Raw genomic sequence first — 23154 nt, 5'->3', positions numbered from 1 at the left:
TTGTACTTTTACCCCTATTTCTCCCCAATTGGTAGTTGTGTTCTTGTCCCATCGCTGAAACTCCCCTATGGACTCGGGAGAGGCGACGGTCAAGAGCCACGCATCCTCCAAAACACGCACTTCTTCTTGACACACTGCTCGCTTAACCTGGAAGCCAGCCGCACCAATGTGTAGGGGGAAACAGTCTAACTGATGACCGGAGTCAGCTTGCAGATGTCCGGCCTGCCACAAGGAGTCGCTAGAGCGTGATGGGACCAGGAAATCCTGGCCTGCCAAATCGTCCCGGACAACGCAAAGCTAAATGTGCGCCATCTCATGAGTCTCCTGGTCATACTTACATATTATAGTAATATTTTTGTTCACGTCTCAACCCTGTTCCATCCAAAGAAAATCAGACAAAGGCTTTGATTTCTTCAAATAGATGGAAAAGGAGTCTTAGAAACCATCTACCAGAAAAAGTCTTAAAAGGCATTAGAAATACATCAAAACACAATGTTGAAGTAAAGACCCTTACCAACTTATATCAACACATATTTAGTTTAGGAGATTTGTTGCTGCCTTCTGTTGGTTTAACAAACATTACTTTGAAATTCTGTTACCAAAAACCCACAAAGATATTTTCTAATTTCTCTCCCTCATTAGGAGGGAGGACAATGAAAATTCACAGAAGTATCAAAGATAGGACTATTGATTAGTTCTTGTTTTTACTGATATCAATTTTGTTTAGGAATTATTAAGGGATTAAAATGTGAAATTCTGTTACCAAATCAGTAACAGAATTACTGAAAAATCAAACAATTTCTGTATTTCAATTGGCTACAATGGGAAATCATAGTCACAAACCACAGTTGGGTCACCTGCTACTGTCCTCCCTTCCACTGGTATACTGTTATGTTCAGCTGATAACCATTTTCTTTCTCATCTGGTGGTCAATGCAAGAGTGTGTAAAGTATGGACAAGCCCTCCCTCGTTCCAATTAAGGTCACCTTTCCTGGCTCTTACTGACACCTACCCATGAGCCCCCTCCCTTTCCATTTATTCTAGCCAGAATCCTCATCCACTGAGCACTGACCGACATCGTATGTCCATGGATGTTGAAAAGTAATTTAAATGTGGTCAGCCCGCCCTCGCCTGGATTTCAACGTCCACAGACATCTGGACCGGCCTTAAATTTAGCCCAAACATAGGTGTCCATGAGTAGTTCAGATTTTTTCCATTCTGGACCAAATCATAGACGTGTATGTTTCACACGTTTGGACAGCACAGTATAGTACAGGACAGACCTGAACAGTAGTTCAGTACAGGAAACAGTAGATCACACTAGAGTTTAGTACACTTATGTACTGTACATCTGATTGGCCCGGACCAACCAAAATTGGTGTAGTTTGTTGTCGGAGGTCATTAAAATAATAGCCAGTGTGTAGAATAATACCCAGATATGCAGAGGAGGATATTGCATATTTCTATCATTGTGTACCTATTTAGGATATATCACCATGAAGAGAATGACATTCATAACTTTGCATTTATGTGTGGTACAGATCCAAGATCCAATTCTGAAATTACCGCAATACTGTTACTGGGTGTAAACCCACTTTACTTATTGTAGTTCAATAACCAAAATAGATTTTCAAAGTCACCCTATTCTTTCTGCAGACATGGATGAATCTTAATCCGGAGCAGATTAGAGGTTGACCGATTTATTGGAATGGTCGATTAATTAGGGCCGATTTCCGATTGTTATGAAAACTAAAAATTCTTTTAAAAGAAATAAAATAGGTCATTCTGGTATTTTAGGGCGCCAATTTTATATATATATACATACACACACCTTTATACCTTTATTTAACTAGGCAAGTCACTTAAGAACACATTCATATTTTCAATGACGGCCTAGGAACGGTGGGTTAACTGCCTCGTTCAGGGGCAGAACGACAGATTTTCACCTTGTCAGCTCGGGGGATTCAATCTTGCAACCTCACAGTTAACTAGTCCAACGCAATAATGACCTGCCTCTCTCTCGTTGCACTCCACAAGGAGACTGCCTGTTATGCGAATGCAGTAAGCCAAGGTAAGTTGCTAGCTAGCATTAAACTTATCTTAAAGTAAAATATTACTTATTAACTACACATGGTTGATGATATTACTAGATATTATTTAGCGTGTCCTGCATTGCATATAATCTGACTGAGTATACAAGTATCTGGCTGAGCGGTGGTAGGCAGAAGCAGGTGAGTAAACATTCATTCAAACAGCACTTTCGTGCATTTTGCCAGCACCTCTTCATTGTGCGTCAAGCATTGCACCGTTTATGACTTCAAGCCTATCAACTCCCGAGATGAGGCTGGTGTAACCGAAGTGAAATGGCCTGCGCTAATAGCGTTTCAAATGGCACTCGCTCTGAGCCTTGGAGTGGTTGTTTCCCTTCCTCTGCATGGGTAACACTGCTTCGAGGGTGGCTATTGTCGTTGTGTTCCTGGTTCGAGCCCAGGGAGGAGCGAAGGAGAGGGACGGAAGCTATACTGTTACACCGGCAATAGTAAAGTGCCTATAAGAACATCCAATAGTCAAAGGTTAATAAAATACAAATCGTATAGAGGGAATAGTCCTATAATAACTACAACCTAAAACTTCATACCTGGGAATATTGAAGACTCATGTTAAAAGGAACCAACATGTTTCATTATTTGTTTGAGGCCAAATTGATTTTATTGATGTATTATATCAAGTTAAAATAAGTGTTCATTCAGTATTGTTGTAATTGTCATTATTACAAATAAATAAAAATGCTAAAAATATATTTTTTAAAAACCAACAAAAATACGGCCAATTAATCGGTAGCGACTTTTTTGGTCCTCCAATAATCGGTATTGGCGTTGAAAAATCATAATCGGTCGACCTCTAGAGCAGATATTTAACAGAGTTTCTGGAAATCATGGTCACAAACAGATGGAGATTTTACAGAAATGTGTAACTTTTAATCTGCAGTTATTCCATTAAATGTGTTTTTGTCAAATGTTCTGTGTAACTTGTTAAAGTAGTCCTTGTGCATAGAGTTGTAGGATTTGTTAAAACTCTGAAATCAAATGGTTTTTAAATTTGGCATAGATTTTGTGAAAAATCTTAATCAGTGCAATTCTGTTATCGTGGAATTGCCCCAAGGTCATTTTAGTCTAATTCTGTTTAAGGCTACCAATTGAATACAATCATTAATCTAGTCAAACAGAAGTATTAACCAAGTCAAGGTTAAAAACAGAGTATAGTATTTGGAGTATATTTTAGCCTAGGCCTCACCTTCAACAATACAGAGTTACAAAGTATGACCTCTGTTTCAAATAGCTACAGTATGACAGAGGAATAAGTAAAAAAATAAGTCACATTGTAACACACAGTACAAGGGATTACATCTGATCAACTGCTTCTGTCTGAACGGAGTATTATGGGCCGTTTCACCCTGTTGAGGTAAAATAGCTGACATGCCTGCTTTATTCATTCTGAACCCCTAGCTGTAATTATTTGAATTCCTGGTTGCTACAGCCTATTAAACCAAAATTAAACTTCACAGACTACTGAATGTAAATGCCACAAGCATGACCTCTTACTTCTTGGAGTCCACGGCCCGACCCCTGGGAAGCTATAGTTCAACTTATTAGAACACTGTTCATCATCTATGGGAATGGGGCCTGCATGTTTTTGACTACTGAACAATGTCAGGCATCTTAACAAATGAGAATTACAGGTCCATGAGATTTCTCTTTAAGCCAAACCAGGTCTAGTTGGAAGAAGAGCTCTGGGCCCGTTTTCCTGAAAGCATCTTAATGCTAAACTCATTGTTAGAAACAATGGTTCTAATGATGAAGTTCTCCTTAAGATAGTTTTGGCCCTGGTAATTTATGGACAGTACAGCAGCCCCTGGCATTGAACACTAGAATGGTATTTCCACAGACTGAGATGAAGGTGAGACGTTCTGAAGGGTCACTGAGTAATCAGACAGTCTAGAACAGGTGTAATCTACAGAGGTTTCCATTTCAGCTTTCATTCGTCAGGTTGACACCATAAAACTCATATGACCGTCTGTTTGTGATGACAAGATTGATGTCAACGACATACAGTACCAAATAAAGTAGACATGTACTGTAGTTCTGACAAGGATGTTGTTCTGACAACACCTTGTTGTTCACCTTCACACTGAGCATGCAAATTGTCTCTCAGTAAAGACATCCCTCAATGGGACATTTCACTGACAGCATGACATTTGTCTGTCTTACTATAAATCAAATATGAGAAATAATCCCTAATTTTCTCACATGGTCCCTGTGATACAATAGGATTAATTCCCATCAGGAAGCTTTTTTCTTTTTCCAACAACCACTTTTGTTCACATCACTGAGAAGACTGCATTACCTGTCGGTTTCAAAACATTGCGAGATTGACATGTGGACGTTTGCAAACCAACCTGCTCTGGCTTCCATGTTCATATGTAAATTCTACATTGGACAAAGGGTTGTTTTTCCTCATGGGCTATATTTACAGCCCAGTCAAAGCAGTTGCTATGGAGAGACTCAGAGCTCTTAGACAGTTCTATCGAAGACACATTACACAACATGTCCCGCCTTCCATAGGAGGAACTGATTACATAGGTTAAGAAGGACTCAATGCAAAGATGTCAGATAATAAATAACTAAAGGGTATAAAAAAAACATAAGATAACAGAAGGGCCTAAATCGATCCATAGTGATGTTGAAACTAAACTAAAACTGCGATTAAACCATGACAACTATACTTTTGATGGAGTTTCTAATAATATCTTATAAATTGAAAAATACACCTCAGAACAAATATTCAAATGAAACGTACTTTGTAGAATCTCTGGACATACCTTTAACAAAAGAGTGCAGTGACTTGGTCCTCACAATGACGAAGGTGAGAAATTCCAATGTTGTCCTACGTCTGAGACATCCCACCCTTATTAGGCATGTAAGTATAAACTCCCTTCTGCTCACCTCCAATCTACTGAACCGCAGTAGAGAGTCGGGGAAACTTTCATCTGATGAGTGAGCACCTTCCCTCTGTGCCAGACACACCCCTATGACTCTACATCTGCAGCTAGCCCCCCTCACATCCAGTCAGATGTTTCCTTATGAACAAAAGTGGAACGCATAATGGATACTTGGTAGTCATCATAATCCTTATGTTGTTTGATAGGAAACCCTCTCCATTACAAGTGACCCATAATCATCCTTCAATGTTTCTAACCAAATCAGGAGCTAGGACAGAGGAACATGAGTGTCAGTCTCCAACATCCAGAATGCAAATCCCTCTCCCTCCTCTAGTTGCATGGGCACCTTTGAAAACAGAGGAATATGTCCTCTTCGTGCTCTAAAGAGGTTGAGAGCATGAGGAGGCACTCTGTCTCAAACACCATAGTGTTATACAGTTCTCCTGATCCCTGGACTCATTTCCTGTTGCGGTCTGATATTTGCATGCAAGTGGCATGGTGTTCGCCAGGATGAAAATTAACCATATATTTAAGTCCCTTCATTGTGTGTGTCCTTCCTCCTAAGCAGGCACCAATGTGGCCCCACCTATTCTGTTAGTACTACTTCACATAGTTGTTCTAAATCATCCTGACTCATGTATCAAATGAAGCTGCGTGATTATTGAAGAAGGTGAATCATGTCCAACAAGGCCTTGTGATTTTGTACCAGACTTTGACTGAAACTACAGAGCACTCTGCTGGACACAGAATACATATTGGATCTTATTCACACCGTTGAGGCAAGGGTTCACAAAATGGCAAACTGCCATGCCAGACAGCTTATTATACAACCTTTTTGTTGTAAAATCCCAAGAACTTGAACATTTTGTTCCCTTTGTTATGCTTTGATTCATAACAATAGTTATAATCCAAGATCATGTTAAACCCTGTCAAAACAAGTTGTAGAAATACTTGAGGAATTTACCGTTCACATGTCCATGAGCACGATATTTACGTTCCTGAATAACTGCTGCAAGGCAGTCTTGATTTCTTTACATCGGTTTCTCTTGACTGTGCATTCATAATCTGAATATCTAGCGGAGAATCCCTTCTAGCATAAAGGGGACCTCCTCAAGCCACAAACTGGAAAATCCAACCCTCTAATTGAACGATGACTACTTTTTGTATGTTGTCATTCACTCACAGGAAAAATCTCCTGTGGATCCGAAGGTGCCCCTTATATCGGTTAACTGATCCTTTCAGAGTCAAGGGCTTGGCGTCACCCTGTTTTGCTATAGGATAAAGCCAAGAATGGCATTTCTCTCTACATCTCAATGACCGCTTCAATGCCCCAATATTCCTCCATCCTTTACACACCCATACAACCCTGGCCGGGGTTATCAGTTCCTCCACAGAGATCAGACAAAAGGAACACGGGGTGTCTGGGGTTTATCCCCTTGGGAAAGACTCCTCCCCACTTGGCTGTGGTGAAAGACTCCTCCCCAGGAAGCAGCATATGCACAGAGATTGAAGCTGAGGATTAGTCATAAGTCTACATCATCATCGTGCACATTGCAACTAAAGGACAGGAAAAACTCAATACCATAGCCATGAATCATCACTAGCGACAAGACAATGATTCTGATTTCCTTCTTGTATTACAACTTGTTATTTTTTACATTTTGTAGTTGGGCTTTTGTAATTTAAGAATTGAATATCATACTACATTGTTGAGGAGAGTTAACCAGTATGCAATCTCTTTCTTGCTTCTAGACTTTGTTTTATTTACACTTTACTTTTACCTCTAAAAGGACATTAAAGGGGATATTAATGATTAGCTTGGAGGTCAGTAAATAAACTCGAATAGCAGCAGTGACTGAGCACACATAACCTGAACCTGCATTCCACACGAAATGTCAAGGTCAGAGATCTAGCTAGTTGTTGGTAAGTTTGGAGAACTCCTGTGCTTACAAGTGAAATTGTTTGTGGTTGACATTTTTTCCTAAGACACCACTTATCCTTCAGACCTGTTCTTAAATATTTGAAAGTTCACTGTACACTTGTTTAATGTGCATTCTTCCATTTCAGTTACCTGGTTCCTGACAAGGAAACAGGTAAATCGCAACTGTCAATTATATACATTCACACTATAATTTCCCACCAACTTATTCTGAAGTAGATACCTGAGAACTCAAAAACAAACCTTGTAACTTACAGTGATAAGACTGAATTGGGGGACAAGGGAAACATTTCTCTGCACTGCACCACCATTCCAATACTAATAAGGGAAGGAGAAAGTGGTTGAAAGAGATTCAAAGTTTTAAAAGACACTTCTGTTCAAAAGACCCTGATTTAATCCTGTTAGTTTACTTGCAAAGCAACGTTTGAGGGGGTGAAGGATCCAGCAGTGCCAAATTGACCTCAGTGCACAGGCATGTGATGATCCACTTATAAGACTCCATTCAACATGACCCCCAAAGAGCCACTTCAGCTGGGGTTTATTTAAAGTCCCATTTCCTCTGGACAACACACGCCATCTGGGTCTGATGGAGGTCCGAGGTGTGACCACATTGTAAACTTCACCACCAGGCTGTGTGTCCACAGACAGGCCCATGGCCCATTAGCACTTCCCTGCAGAGTGAGCCCCACTGAGGGAGGGCAACACTGGGGGACAGCTGGGCAGAGAGGAGAAGTTGGGGGGGGGGGGGGGGTCAGCGAGGGATGTCCTGGGAGTTCCCTTGAGCCCTTCCAGGACATGCAGCATATGTTCTCAACTGAAGTTAACTGACAGATAATCACACAGGAAAAGGAAACAACTCCAAATACAAGCAGCATCATATCACAGAGGAAAGTAATGTGGGGTTTTCTAAACGGAACAAGATTCTGGAGAGCTTTTTTAACAGACAGCACAAGAACAAGGCGAACTTCCCCAGACCTTGGAATGAGACTCAGAGTCTATGACTAACTTGCGTAATCTACTGGAAGAGTTCTGGGTGGAATGTAATTGTAAGGGGCAGTAAAATCATTCACATTGAAATGAATCAATGTGACTGATTGTTCAGGACCCTGCCTCCCACTCCCCACAATGCAGTGGAAGACATTGAATGTAGTGCTATATAAATGCCTTGGCAACAAAAGAGCTCAGACCTGATCCTTTTCACCATCTGCCCAAAAGCATTGATGAATAGGAGGTTGTCTCTGTAGAAAGATAAGTCCAGTGTCCATCTTACAGTTTGTGTTGCATAGCTTGGTCCCAGATCTGTATGTGCAGTCTATAGGTCATGGCATGACAGTAATATAAGAGTTGGCTGAAGCACATACAGATCTGGACTGGGTCAGACTAAAAGTCACTGTCAGTGCCACTGAATGAGACTAGCATTAAAACCCTTTCTAAGCAGTCTCCACGTGGGACCAGTATGCATGTCACCGGATCTGGTGCAGCCAGCTAACCTATGGCTGACTGATAGAGGAGCAGAATGAGGGGTAAAAGAGTTAAGCTCTGGAGGCCCCATTAACAAGCAGCACTCAAGAGAGGAGCAGTCATCCCTGCCTGGCCAGGTCACCACGGTCTGTAGCCCCAGGCCCACTGGGCTGGAAAAGCTGCTGCTTGGACTGGTTCCCATCGGATTCCTCAGTCTCCTACCCCTTTAAAGCTCCATACATTCTGTAAACACAGCTACATTCCAATTCCAGTCCTCATTACTAAGTAGGTCAGGGGTAGCTCTCATCTTTGGCACCCTGGTCCTGAGGTTTGTTGGTACTGGGTTCAGACATGTTGTTCCATCAGCAGCTTCACACAGCGGTGCTTTAGCTTTCATACAGCATGGAGATATTGACTCATACCCATTTGGTTTGTTCGTTTGCTTAGAAGAAGTCAGAGTTTGCTTGGGAGGATAATGCACTAACAAGTGATCTAAAAACACAGATAAACACCAAAGAAAGCTTAAAACAATGCTAAAATGTTGTTTTACGTCCTCCATTCAGTATTAAATGACTCTGGGGGGGAGGTGTACTAATCCACCACAAGCCTGACTGTGTATATTAAAACATTTCAGCTGATATATCAAATGAAATAAAGCCATCTTGGAGCAGAAGCAGACTATTGAACCCAGGGTTTGTCCCATGCTAGCCATGTCAGGTGTACAGTAATTGTAAAGCTGTAACCAGTAAAACCAATCCCCCAGATGTTCTTTCAGCTGAGTGGTCATGTTATAAACCTTTGGGCTCTTTTGACCCTAGAGGTGAATTTGAGCGGGATAGTCACAACAATGACAGACTTCATTGTTTACCTTTCAACACACATTCATCTTGCCTCTTCACGTCGACCAATCATTACCTCAAAAGAGAGACAGCATTCCAAGCTGCCTGTTAACAGTTATCCATCCAAAGCAGGAGACAATCGACAACTCCACTCCACACACTAGTCCAAATGAGCAGCAAGATGTTTTTTTTAACTACAATATGAGGGTGGGCTAAATCAAAAGTTGAGATTTGTTTTAGAGGCTTCAATTGTGAAGCTAGGCTGAATGCAGTCTGAGCTATAGGCAGTCTGATGGAACGGGACAACTCTTCATGAGGGCGGCACACGTCCTCCCCCCTCCCAGCCACTGGCCTCTTTTGGCCGTGGTGGTGGCAAAGGGACGGGTGGAGAGGAAAAACAGAGCCATTGACACATTGGCATTCTTCAGCCAGAGTGAAAGCTCAGTGCCAAAATGTATTCAGTGGAGAAGAGGGGGGGGCATTGTGGACACAGGCAAGTTCTTTTACTGAAGATAATTAGCAATTGAAATACCATGGAATTTAAGGAAGCACCCCCTACCATGCAGGTCAGCTACATATGCTGGCCAAAGAATAATCATTGTTTTAGAGTCAGACACATCCTGATCCTTGTTTTGGTCTGAGCTATGCAGAAGGGGCAGTCCAGCTCCGGAATCACACAAAGCACCGCTCTGCCAGGTCAGCCCTGACAGACTGTGGGCAGGGAATTCATGGGTCTCTGAGCTCTGCTTTTCCAATCCTTCAGATGTCCTTTATTCTGCAGATTTCTAGCCCTTTCCACCTACCCATGCAGTACTTTGGCTGACGGCAAATAATCTGCAATTTTGGATTAGAATGCCCTTCTATCAATGTTACATTAGCTCTCCAATGCCGGGACGCAAAACAAACATCACATTAAGTTAAAGGAGGTTAGTAATGGACTTTGAGCTGTAGACTGCCAAGTGATCATTGTTTGCCAGTGCATCTGAGATGTCACATACTGTACGACTAACTATAAAAAGGTCAATAAGATGTTAAAAAGGCTGGTCTTACCTTCCCCCATTGGGCCCTTATGGAGAGTACTGTGGGACTCCTCTGGCATGGCACTCAGGCCTCAGGACCTGCCAAGACAGAACAGAGTCAGGTCTCAAGTCAGCACAAGTGGACTCATTGTAGTAAAATTAACATGAAACTTAAGCTTTCACATAATAATGCAACTTTGTTTTATTTTTTAACGAGGCAAGGCAGTTAAGAACAAATTCTTATTTTCAATGACGGCCAAGGAACAGTCATTGCCCCTGAACAGGTTAACTGCCTGTTCAGGGGCAGAATGACAGATTTGTACCTTGTCAGCTCGGGGGTTTGAACTTGCAACCTTCTGGCTACTAGTCCAACACTCTAACCACTCGGCTACCCTGCCTCCCCGGCAGCAACAGAACACATTTTGTTCCTCTGATGTATGGCCAATGTTGTGATGCCCTGTTGTCAGTCGCCTCAATCTAGATTCTACATTCCATAGTATTGATCACAGCATGTCCATCTCCCAGAAGATGATCACCAGAATCAGAGGTGTATACCTTTCCCATTGCTCAGCTGCCCCAGCTATGTGCTTGTTACACCATCGTATTGTGTGCTTATACAATCTATACCATGCTAGACAAACTCATTCATTCCCCACTCCTCTACGCTTGCACAGGTGTGGGGAAAACTAGCTGGATTCTTATCAGCATTTAATAGAGAAATTCCTCACATTCCACTGATTACTGCATGGTTTGAGTGGCTGGCACAAGCTCTGACGTATGAGGCTCCAGAGGGTTTTGTATATTCCTGAGATTACAACATGAGCTCATACCAGACCAGTGACTGGAAGTCTGGGGGAGTGACATGAGACAGAGCTGGAGGGTCCTAGCTGGCATGAGACATCCAAATGCTGCAGCCACCTGAAGAAAATGTTGATGGGAATGGTGAAATTCAGTCAAATTAAAGCCTTACAGTAACCAAACCACAAAAACATTTCCAATAGCTAGCAACCCTCTTCCATAAATTGCCCTTTGAATTAGTAAGGGCAAGGATTTAAATGCATCTAAAGCTCTTTTTCAGGCATAATTGTTCAGGCTACACAGATTGACACAGGAGGCTGTTGAGGTGAAAACGGCTCATAATAATGGCCAGAATGGAGCAAATGGAAACCATATGTTTGATACCATTCTACCTATTCCGCTGCAGCCATTAGCAAGAGCCCATTCTCCCCAATTACGGTGCCACCAACCGCCTATGGTTGGGAACTTCAAACACAGTGGCCTGCAGTTAAGTTTTGCCCTCATCGTGCCAAAGTACTTTGGTCTTACTGATGAGGAGTGTCACCGCCAGGCCCAGCCACCCTGCCAGTTTCCCACATCACTGCTTCTTTCCCTCCTTAAATCAAATTAATACAAAATACTGGGCCTGAGAACTCGTCTCCTGTGATTCCTAGTAAGCTTCCATCTTTCAAACAATCACATATTTCACCGCAGCTAGATTGGAGAGGCAGGAATTTGTCAGGGATTTGTCAGGGATTAGTATCGTGCACTGTTCCGAGGGCAATCTGTGGCCATTGCCCTGAGCAAGCTGACTCGCTGAGGCAAAGCCCACTGCCACGGGAGTTGGTCAACTATGTTGCACAGGAACGCTGGGAGAAAACAAGACCCCTGCTCAACACATTATATTCACTTGTTTAACAGTGAGAAGTGTGCCTGCAGCGCCTAGTGCATTGAGTTACTGAACAAATTCACTTTCGACCGGTCTGGAACTCTGACCTCAGCTGAATAATCATGACTACACTAATTTCTGAACCCTCACCTGGTAAATGAGTGGATAGACAAGAAAAAAAAAAATGTTGAAGGTAGACCTCTATTAAGACACACGTTCAAAAGTTTGGGGTCACTTAGAAAGGTCCTCGTCTTTGAAAGAAAAGCACATGTCCATTAAAATAACATCAAATTGATCAAAAATGCAGTGTAGACATTGTTAATGTTGTAAGTGACTATTGTAGCTGGAAACGGCTGATTTTTAATTGAATATCTACACAGGCGTACAGAGGCTCATTATCAGCAACCATCACTCCTGTGTTCCAATAGCATGTTGTGTTAGCTAATCCATGTTTAGCATTTTAAAAGGCTAATTGATCATTAGAAAACCTTAGACTAACTACAACCTAAACTATAAATTCACAGCGTCATTTCATTAGCGTGAAATTCCCCATGTACAGAAACCAGAGAAAACTAACTTGGATGGAAAAATGTAATATTAATGAAGTGGTCTTCCAGCAAGAACAAGGTCAGCCGAGCAATTTATCACACCCCGACATAGTTGTACTGCGTTTTAAACTTCTATTATCCATCATCTCAGGTTTGCTGAGCTATGAAAACTGTAAATCACTATTTTCATAAAAGGTGGGAAGCACAGCTTCCTTCAAATCCTTAGGAAAACACTAGCCAGGCTGACACAGTCATGTGAAGGGGGCCCCTTGTGCTGGAGCCAGCCTTCGTTACACACAAATGGATAGCATTTGTTCCCACAGCTGATAAGTGTGTTAGCCGCAACCTGAACCTCCCTTCTGGAGATCTGGAGCTTGTTCTCTAAGTGGACCCAGATGCCACCACAAATAATCTAATGGTTGTTAAGTTAGAGCACTACAATGGATCACTTGGTCTGTAATATCCCTTTCAGCGGAGTAGATAATGTCCCTTCTTCCTGTGATCTTACGGTTTCTGAGCTTGAATTCCAACTGGAAACTTTTTCCTAACAGACGACAGTTGTGACAGGCACATGTTAGACTGTGCTCGGTTGGAAAAAGGGAGAGAATGAAAATTCTAATTAGGTTAACTGTGTGTCCAATGCCCCACCACAAACGGATAACCATAACAAGCGGCCGACACGGTCCTCCCTGTACTCGAGACCCAACGCCTGGCATTCTTGGGGAGTGATTACTATCTGGGGAATATCATTCACCACTGACCGCTCCCAGTGTTGGGAGGGAAGTAAAACCTTGAACTAATAACAGAGGGCAGATTATGGAGGGTAAGAGAAGCACAGGCATCACCTCTGGGTAGACATGCCACTCGATGTCTCTCCAGAGAGGTTTATAGACAGAGGGCACAGACTGAGCAAAAAGGAAGCGACATTTAACCAACCTGGGAATTTCCTATCGAGCACCAAGGATAACATCAATAATATTAATTTATGAACCATAGGGAATAATTTCATATCGCTTACTGACTCCATAGTGCCTGGGGGAGGTATCTGTCAGAGGCAATGAAATACAGTGGGGTTGGAAATCATTGACAACCCTAATAAAGATGAGCGTAAATTACTATACTTAAACAATTCAAATAATAAGCTATTATATTATACTGAACAAAGATATTTAAAAATAAATGCAGGGTTGGTGCCATGTCTCATGGCAGCAGCGCTGAAAAAACCCAGGCTCTGTCGCAGCCGGCCGCGACGCACAATTGGCCTAGCGTCATCCGGGTTAGGCCGGTAGTGATGTCCTTGTCTCATCGCGCACCAAGTGGCGGGCTCGCCAGGGTGCAGGTGCATGGTGTTTCCTCCGACACATTGGTGCGGCTGGCTTCCGGGTTGGATGCGCGCTGTGTTAAGAAGCAGTGCGGCTTGGTTGGGTTGTGTTTCGGGGGACGCATGGCTTTCGACCTTAGTCTCTCCCAGCATGTACGGGAGTTGTAGCGATGAGACAAGATAGTAACTACTAACAATTGGATACCACGAAATTGGGGAGAAAAGGGGGTAAAATAAAATAAATTCCATACGCACAAAAAGCTTATTCCGCTCAAGTTTCACACAAGCTTGTTTACATCCCTGTTAGTGAGCATTTATCCTTTGCCAAGATAATCCCTCCACCTTCAAAGGCTCAGTGCCATTATCCTCACAAGGTGAGGTATTGAAAACAGGGGTGCAAATAACTGTGATCCTACCTTTGAGAAAAAAAAACATTTAGCATAAAATAATTCCCCCCTTTTCTTTTTTGCATACAATATAGCTCAACATTTGAAATGTTGCTAATCTTTATCGAAAGGTGTGAATCTTTCCTCTGTATGTGAATAATAGCCGAGTGAGGGAGAAATTACTTCACTTTTGGCTGCTGTGTCAGAGAGCAATTTCCTTGTTGCATATACAAGTAACTGACAAAAGAAAAGAAAATGCTTGAGTAAATGAGGTCTATAAAGTATATTGAAAGCAGATGATTCCACACAGGTGTGGTTCCTGAGTTAATTAAGCAATGAACATCCCATCATGCATAACAATGCCCAGTTCCCCATTATTTTGGCCTCCATGGCTAGAAAACATCTCAGTGACTCATTTGCTCAATCATGTAGAGAGAACCTGCTCCCTATTACATGCAACTGTAAACATGTCTTCCCCATGAATGATGCAGCCCCCCCAGGCTCATTGAGCGATCGCGTGTGACTAACAAATTTCAGTTAATTACGGTAGCTCCCACCTTGGGCCAATCAGTGTAATTCTGTTAATGCCAGATCTCTATGGCAAGACGCATCATTCACCCAAGTTTAGTCAAAATCGTGCCAGTTCAGCCTGAGATATCATGTGTGACTAATGTACGAACATACTAATGGCCCGGGACAGATCCACAGTCCCCTCCCCAAATTCATCGTGGGGGACAATTCACTTGGCAAATTAACGGTTTCTGCATGCGACATTAATCAATAAAACATAATAGGAGGGGGCAGGCTGAGAATACTGCAGTAGAAAGTAGGCTGCTCCACCTTTCTCAGTCAGACTACATCACATTCCCTCTCCAACAAGTCTCAAGGGATTCTGGGAATACTACACAAGTCCCTGGGGATGTCCTCATTCAGACAGAACACTGTCAGGATGTTTATATTCAGAAAGTGAAAAATAAAAAGCTAACTGAGCTGACTGAGACAGAGCCTTTATTATTTCAGTGGTAGGGCCGTGTTTATCTTGCTTGACCTCTCGCTTACCCCTGTCTACACCCACAGAGGGGGAAAAAAACCACAATTCTGTGTCAGAGAATTACCCTCTTTCCCACATTACTCCTGCACTATGTCCATGACACAGCCCACAAGATACCAACAGCCTTTCATTCACAGGAGAACACAATAAACCAGACACATACTCGCACTCAATTTCAATCAAACCAGCTCCTTCTAGAATAGCATCTTCGTAATCTTCGACTTCTCCCAGACATTTAACATATGGGTCGTTCCACCTCAAAAAGCACTAGAAAATAGGTTCAGATCCTTATATTATTTTGATCTAAGAAATAAAGCAAGTAGATTTATTTAAATATGGGCTATTGAAATAAGATTAATATAATTTTCAATAAATATAGTACCTAACATCCGATTTAGACCAAACTTCCTCCTAAAAAATGAGTAAGACATTAGGAATCCCCCCCCCCCCCCAAATTAAAATGTCCCTCAAGGACCCCCCACACCAATCCCACCTAAACAACCAGTATACAGTATCAGTTCTCTATGTCTGACAAGTAATATGGAACTGCAGCTCAGAGTGTTGTTTCGTCATACTATGTTTTTTCCACCATTCAGAGGAATTAGTCATTGAAGTTGTTAGGTTTAAGTCCCATCATACATCCTGACTACTAGATGGTGCCATTCCTGCGAGTCGGTGAACAAATTGTAAAGAATCCCCCCCCCCCATTCCACCTCAAACTGCAAAATGATCTCAACACCCACCATCTCAGATTGTTCTGAAATCATTTCTGAAGTTAGAAACAGATAAGATTAGCATTTCCGCAATATTAATCCTATTGATTGCACACAAATTGGCCATTTAAACGGAATTTTATAATCAGGGGTGAAAGTAAACTGGTAAGGTCCGGTATTGCGTCCCGGTAAAACATAAGCCTATCTCAATAATTAACACAGAATGCCAAGAAAACTATAGGCTATTACACCATTATTTTACATGACCATGTCAGCCACATTAAACATTTGCGAATTGACTTAACCGGGTGGTATACGCTCCAAATTTCATTGTGGTTTGTTGAGAACACATACATTTTGCCAAGGCAGAGATGAGTGGCTGTAGGGCCTCCAGAGTGGCGCACTGGATTTCAGTGCTAACTGTGCCACAATAGATCCTGGTTCGAGTCCCGGCCGTGACTGGTTCGCAGCTGGCCGTGACTGTGAGACCCATGGGGCGGCGCACAATTGGCCTAGTGCTGTCAGTGTTAGGGGAGTGTTTGGCTGGCTGCATTCTTGTCCCATCGAGCACTAGCAATTCCTGTGGCGGGCAGGGCACAATAGGTGCACAGTCGCCAGGTGCATGGTGTTTCCTCTGACACATTGGTGCGACTGGCTTCCGGCTTAAGCGGGCATTGTGTCAAGAAGCAGTGCGGCTTGGCTAGGTTTCGGGGGAGGACGCATGGCTCTTGACCTTCTCCTCTGCTGAGTCCATACAGGAATTGCAGCGATAGAACAATTGGATACCATGAAATTGGGGAGAAAAAAATGATACGGAGACACACATACGGACAGCATTGGACACGTGAATTGAAGCTAGGAGGCCTAATTAGTAGGCCTAATAATGAAATCGCAGAACAAACATTACGTTTAGGTGTTTTGTAAAAGATGTCTCTTTCCATTAATCAAATTGCAGATGCACACTGCACTGTTTGGATGCTGGAATTATTTTGCACGGGTAGCCTAAAAGGAGTGCTTTTTAAAAGTGATGAAAACATGACTGGTTGTGCTAATGCCACATTAAAATGGTAATACATGTAAAAGGTTAAGGGGGGGGTTGGTCCCCTACTGGTTAGAAACAAAATCAACTTTCACCCATGCATCTTCTTCCTAACAATGACATGAGGAATGCATCCCCCCAAAAATGTATGTCCCCCACATCCCATGCCAAGCCCACCCAAACCACCAGTATCAGTTCTCTGTTTCTGACAAGTACTATGAGGCTGCGGATCAGAGTAATGTTTCTTCATACTATGTAATTAAAAAATATGTAATTTCCCAGTCAATTTGTTGATGATTTTTTACCCCCTGTTCAGAGAAATGATTGATTGAAGTTATTAGGGTTATGTCCACTCATACATTCTGATACTACCAAGCTCTGTTCCTGCTATTATGTGAAAAAAGTGAACAATCTGAGATTGTGGGCATCATGGCTTGCTGAAATGACATGGCACGATCCATACGAACTCTTTACTTTGGGCAGCTTTGTACACTGAACAAAAATATAAATGCAATATGTAAAGTGTTGGTCCCATGTTTCATGAGCTGAAATAAGAGCCCAGAAATGTTCCAGTTGCACACAAAAAGCTTATAACTCTCAAATTGTTCAGATTTGTTTACATCCCTGTTAGTGTGCATTGGATGGTAGCTAAGTGCACAGACAATGCACACAACACTAAATACTTCCTCCAAGCTAGCTAACCACTGTAGCTGACCATGCTGGTCATTTATGAACATTTGAACATCTTGGCCATGTTCTGTTATAATCTCCACCCGGCACAGCCAGAAGAGAACTGGCCTCCCCACATAGCTTGGTTCGTCTAGGTTTTTCCTAGCCACCGTACTTCTACTTCTTGCTTGCTGTTTGGGGTTTTAGGCTGGGTTTCTGTACAGCACTTTGAGATATCAGCTGATGTACAAAGGGCTATATAAATACATTTGATTTAGCTAGTATCGACATAACTAGCTAATCCATTATGATTCAATTTTCATGAAACAGCGGCCAAGTTAGTACAGTGTCCTTAGCTAGCTAGCTATGTTGTGCTAGCTGGTGCATATGCTAACACTAGCTACCTAAGCATTTGGCTATGTGCTGGCACTGGCAGTACAGGATGTGGCCATCTGGCTAGTATCTACAAGGCCTTTCTACAAAATAGCAACATTATCACAGATAGCTTTGAATTTAGACCATAAGCAAGTCATGGATATGCATTGTCCAACACCACCACTGCCACCTTCTGGTTTGGAGTATTTTTACAAGGCTGAGTGGCTGACAACTTTCAAGGTCTTTGCTGTTTGAACACAAAAGAGATTTAACAGTGTCTGCAGTCAGAGGTGCTAAGTATTGTTGGCAGGCAAACATTTAACAATCCTACCTCTGTCTGAGCTTTACCATGTTTTGAGAGGAGAGGGGAAGCCTGCCGGTCAAACTTAAAGGGCAAGTCCTTAAACTGAGAGAGTCTGATTTAAGTGCAGATTTATAGCACCGTCAACGTTATGATGGCACAAACACTCCCTCTGACCTCAGATCTCCAGTCCTAAATCACACTCCACTTTCAAAGCAGGCTAATGTTTATCTTCTAAGTTGACCTCTAACTCTGTGCGGAATCCTAACTCAAACTTTGGAGCCCAGGAGGGGAAAACCCTCAATGTTTTCCACTTGACATTGCATGTGATAGTTCTCATTTTCAATTAAGTGTATTCAGAACCAACGCAGTCTTGTTTAGTCCTGAAATATATTGAATAAGGTGTTCAGTCAGACATGACCAAAATCTATTATCCAACATTAACCCTAACCCATGGACAAGGCTAAGCACATCTTTGTACTTTTTCATGCAACACCAAACTAAGCTACTGTTGACCACCAAATAACATGCAAGGTTTGTTTGTCCAGAAACAGACTTATGCAAGGCTCTTGGTGGTTTACTAAGATATCTATAGACGTAAATGCTTGAGTCATTTTGCAAGTGAGATAAGGGACATGAGTTGAGAGACGTGTGAAAGTCACCCTCTCTCTCTGCAGCTCAGCCCTTATCAGTGCGACTATCAGGAAGCAGAGAGAGAGCTAGAGCAACCCAGTGTTCTGTGTAATGTGTACATACAACAAGTTGCATCTGTACAACAGGCTAGTAGAGAACAAGACGTACCTGTCTGTGCCACCGACAAGGAACAGTGCATCTCCTCCCAGAAGAACCATAAGACACTTCACCCAGTGTTGCCCAGTACTGAAGATATTCAATGGAAGTAGGTTGTGCTTTCTACTTGGAATGGACAACACTCTTCATGGGAGTCCATAGAGTGATCGTTTATCTATACTGAACAAAAATATAAAAACAACCATTTCAAAGATTTGACTGAGTTACACACAGTTCAAATAAGGAAATTAGTCAATTGAAATGAATTCATTAGGCCCCAATCTATGGATTTCACATGACTGGGAATACAGATACCTTTAAAAAAAAATAGTAGGGGGATGGTGCAGAAAACTATTCAGTATCTGGTGTGACCACCATTTGCTTCATGCAGCGCAACATCTCTGTCGCATAGAGTTGATCAGGCTGTTGATTGTGGCCTGTGGAATGTTGTCCCACTCCTCTTCAATGGCTGTGCAAAGTTGCTGGATATTGGCGGGAACTGGAACACGCTGTCGTACACGTCGATCCAGAGCATCCCAACCATGCTCGATGGGTGACATTTCTGGTGAGCATGCAGGCCATGGAAGAACTGGGACATTTTCAGATTAAAGGAATTGTGTACAGATCCTTGCGACATGGAGACGTGCATTATCCTGAAACATGAGGTGATGGTGGCGGATAAATGGCACGACAATGGGCCTTAGGAGCAAGTCAATGTATCTCTGTGCATTCAAATTGCCATAGAGAAAATGAAAATTGGGTTTGATGTCCGTACCTTGTGCCTGTCCATACCCCCACCATGGGGCACTCAGTTCACATCAACAAACCACTCGCCCACACAACACCATACACACCGTCTACCATATGCCCGGTACAGTTGAAACCAGGATTATTCCGTCAAGAGCACACTTCTCCAGTGCATCAGTGGCCTTCGAAGTTGAGCATTTGTCCACTGAAGTCGGTTATGACGCCGAACTGCAGACAGGTCAAGACCCTGCCGAGGACGATGAGCGCGCAGATGAGCTTCCCTGAGACTGTTTCAGACAGTTTGGCAGAAATTCTTCAGTTGTCCAAACCCACAGTTTCATCCGCTGTCCAGGTGGCTGGGCGATCCCGCAGGTAAAGAAGCTGGATGTGCATCCAGGCCTGGCACAATTACACGTGGTTTGCGGTTGTGAGGCCGGTTGGACGTACTGCCAAATTCTCTAAAACAATGTTGGAGACAGCTTATGGTAGAGAAATTATCATTAAATTCTCTGTCAAGAGCTCTGGTGGGCATTCCTGCAGTCAGCATGCCAATTGTACACTCCCTCAACTTGAGACATCTGTGGCATTGTGTTGTGACAAAACTGCACAGTTAAGAGTGGTCTTTTGTACCCCGCACAAGGTGCACCTGTATAATGATCATACTGTTAAATCAGCTTCTTGATATGCCACACCTGTCAGCTGGATGGATTATCTTGGCAAAAGAGAAATGCCCACTAAAGGAGTCAGCATGCTTCAATTTAGCTGGCGGCTAGCCAAATTCATCCAGGCGAACCGAACGAGTGCGCTTGCAAACGAGGAAAAAAGAGCAATAGTTCTGTTTATCCACATTGAGACAGCTTAGCCAGTAAACACTTCCTCAAAATAGTCAATTAATTTAAGATAACATCAATTAATGACATGAGTTTTTGCCAGGGATATCTTATTTATGAAATTTTACATTAATTAAGATGTTTGGTGCAGTATTTCTCAATGAAAAATGTGCATGAAAATGAGTTGTACCTTGTTGAATCACAAAGACTTGATTGAAGAATCTCTACTATTAACCAATCACTGACAAAGGTGCATAGACTTCAGCTTGTCTTTCGAAAAAATGGTTTGCCCAAACAAGTCAAATGGACTTTTCATGAACCTTAATTTTGTTTAATTCCAGTGCAACTGCTGCTGGGAAATTTCCTTTGATTATAAAAACAGCCTGCAGTCAGGACCTCTTTGTTCTATTGTAACGCCCATCAGCTGAAGCAATTGGGTTCACTGGGTCAAGGATTGTCAATAATGAGTAACTTGGGAAGAAGCGATTTCAATACAACTAATAAACTAGGAAAATAGTAGAAATGTGTAAGACTCATCCAAGTGCAAAATATAAATCTAGTTGATACACTATATTGGTCTCATGTCTCCAGCTAGAAAAGGTGACTTTTAGAAAGTCTACAGATCTCTGCAGCTGGTCAACATTCAGTCAAAAAAAAAAAAAGTGTTTAGAACATAACTTATCAGTTCTGAAACTCTTACCCTTCGCAGTTGAGTTTAAGACATATGTTTCAGAAGAGGTAATTTCCTCAATTTGCCTAAATCTTGTGAAGTTCCACAGGGTCCAACTACCAATTCCCTGTTGGAGGGGTGACGACTGGCATGACACTGGATAGGAGCCTTAATTTGACATTTTCTCATGTAAAGTGGACTATTAAGGTTGGGTTTTTATAGCCAAAAGCTTAAAACTCTACTCTTCCACCTTTCATCCTGTCAAAACACGTTGGCAGATGTGTGTCACGAAGACCCCGTCTGCATAGTTATGGAATTTAAGAAATACAAGGACGGTCTTGAGATGCTGGAATTTACCAAAACAATTGCGGCTTCGATTGAATAATTTGATGGGCATGAAAAAAACAAAAGAAAAACACGCGCCCTAAAAATCGAGGTATCGGCCATTCACTTCTATGCTGTAGTTCATCATAGGGAATTTCGAGGTCCGACTTTTTTCTGTCGAACTGTTTCTCATTCAGGATCAGAAAGGTTATTAGCGTTAAAAACACTTACCAATTGTTTGTGTGTGTAGTCGTCTCCCTGTGAACTTCTGAAAGTTTAGCTGTAGTTTTTCGGTAGACTATATTATGAATTTGGTTTTACTTTTCCAAGTCCTTGTTTTCCATAGATCAACTAACATAGTCAAACACAGAAATACTCCGCACATCACCAGTTGTCCTCTACTGATTATTCACAGCTGAGCAGAACACATAGCGAAGTACAGCGAGCGATGGTCAAAGACCGCCTACTTCCAGAGCACGCTTAAACGGGAGAGTGGTAGAATTTGTCGTCTCAAATTGTCCAATTTAGGCTTAGTCTTTGTGTTATTTGCCTCAAATAGTGAGTGAATAGTATCCCAGATTGTTTCTGTATTGAAATAAATGTGTTTTCTTTTAACGTCATCACTGTTTATGGGCATCTGGAAAATGTCACAAATTAAAGTTTCTACCAATCCCCTTATTAAAATTAACACAAGCTAATATTTAGGCCTAAAATCGGACACACTTTAGAGCATGTTCAACCTCTTCCTCTCAGTCAATTGTGTGGATTACTCCTGAGGGCCCAGGCAGGCAACATGACAAGTTAATAAACCACTTTCACACACCATCACTAAGTCTTATGATGAGGGTATCCAGTCCCTCCCTATACTGTAAAAGATCCCTACAAAGAATGGCAGACAGATAACTGGAGTGAATCAATTGAAGGAACTCCTCACTTGTGGCTATTAGTAAAGGGATGCACTTTTCTCTGTATTCCCCTCAGAATTCCCTTTAGCAGTCACCCGTCAGACTTGCTTCTATTGAGAAATGTAACCTCTGAGCTAATCTACATAACATTGTCGAAGGATGTCCTGTCCTAAAATGGACATATTGTCAGCAGGGACTGTATAAATGGTGCACCTCACTCTGGTAGTTGATGAAATTACAACTGACTACATTTAGGCCTACAGGGGGGGCTGTGCATCAAAGTCAATGCTGGTAATGGTTGGGTAAATAGGTAAGAAACAATCATATTACAGTTTATGACACAAAACTAATTAAACTGTTTCTGATTCAGGAATGTTTGCGGGGTTATTAAAGGTCATTACAAACATTTACCAAATGTGCAAGTGTGGAGAAACAGTATTAATTTCATGATTACATTTATTGTATGTTAAAGCCCTCATGCAGTCTTTAATTGTATTTTTTAAATGATCACTGTATGTCTAATAAATCACTGTGATTATTTAATCCAAATATTTTTTAGCATT

At 42.1% G+C, this 23154-nt stretch overlaps 1 protein-coding gene across 9 annotated transcripts in view; it reads right to left on the bottom strand.

The window, feature by feature from the left end:
* Window positions 1-22737, bottom strand: part of LOC124046406 (pleckstrin homology domain-containing family G member 3-like) — a 47938-nt gene extending 25201 nt beyond the window's left edge. For 3 of the 9 annotated variants that reach the window (XM_046366746.1, XM_046366747.1, XM_046366744.1), the window contains exons 1-3: window positions 21918-22487; window positions 19128-19295; window positions 10289-10356 (exon numbers count right to left, since the gene is read on the bottom strand). In XM_046366746.1, the coding sequence (XP_046222702.1) occupies window positions 10289-10337 (49 nt within the window). In that variant the 5' untranslated portion in view covers window positions 10338-10356; window positions 19128-19295; window positions 21918-22487. Of the gene's footprint in view, window positions 1-10288; window positions 10357-10985; window positions 11104-19127; window positions 19296-20882; window positions 21023-21392; window positions 21480-21917; window positions 22490-22620 lie in introns of those variants that run through there. The other 6 variants (XM_046366740.1, XM_046366738.1, XM_046366741.1 and 3 more) reach the window with 6 other exon arrangements.
* Between the last annotated feature and the right edge of the window lie 417 nt (window positions 22738-23154).

Source organism: Oncorhynchus gorbuscha, linkage group LG10 (genome assembly GCF_021184085.1).
Source record: "Oncorhynchus gorbuscha isolate QuinsamMale2020 ecotype Even-year linkage group LG10, OgorEven_v1.0, whole genome shotgun sequence".
Lineage (NCBI taxonomy): Eukaryota > Metazoa > Chordata > Actinopteri > Salmoniformes > Salmonidae > Oncorhynchus > Oncorhynchus gorbuscha.
This window is presented reverse-complemented; position numbering and strand designations above follow the sequence as displayed.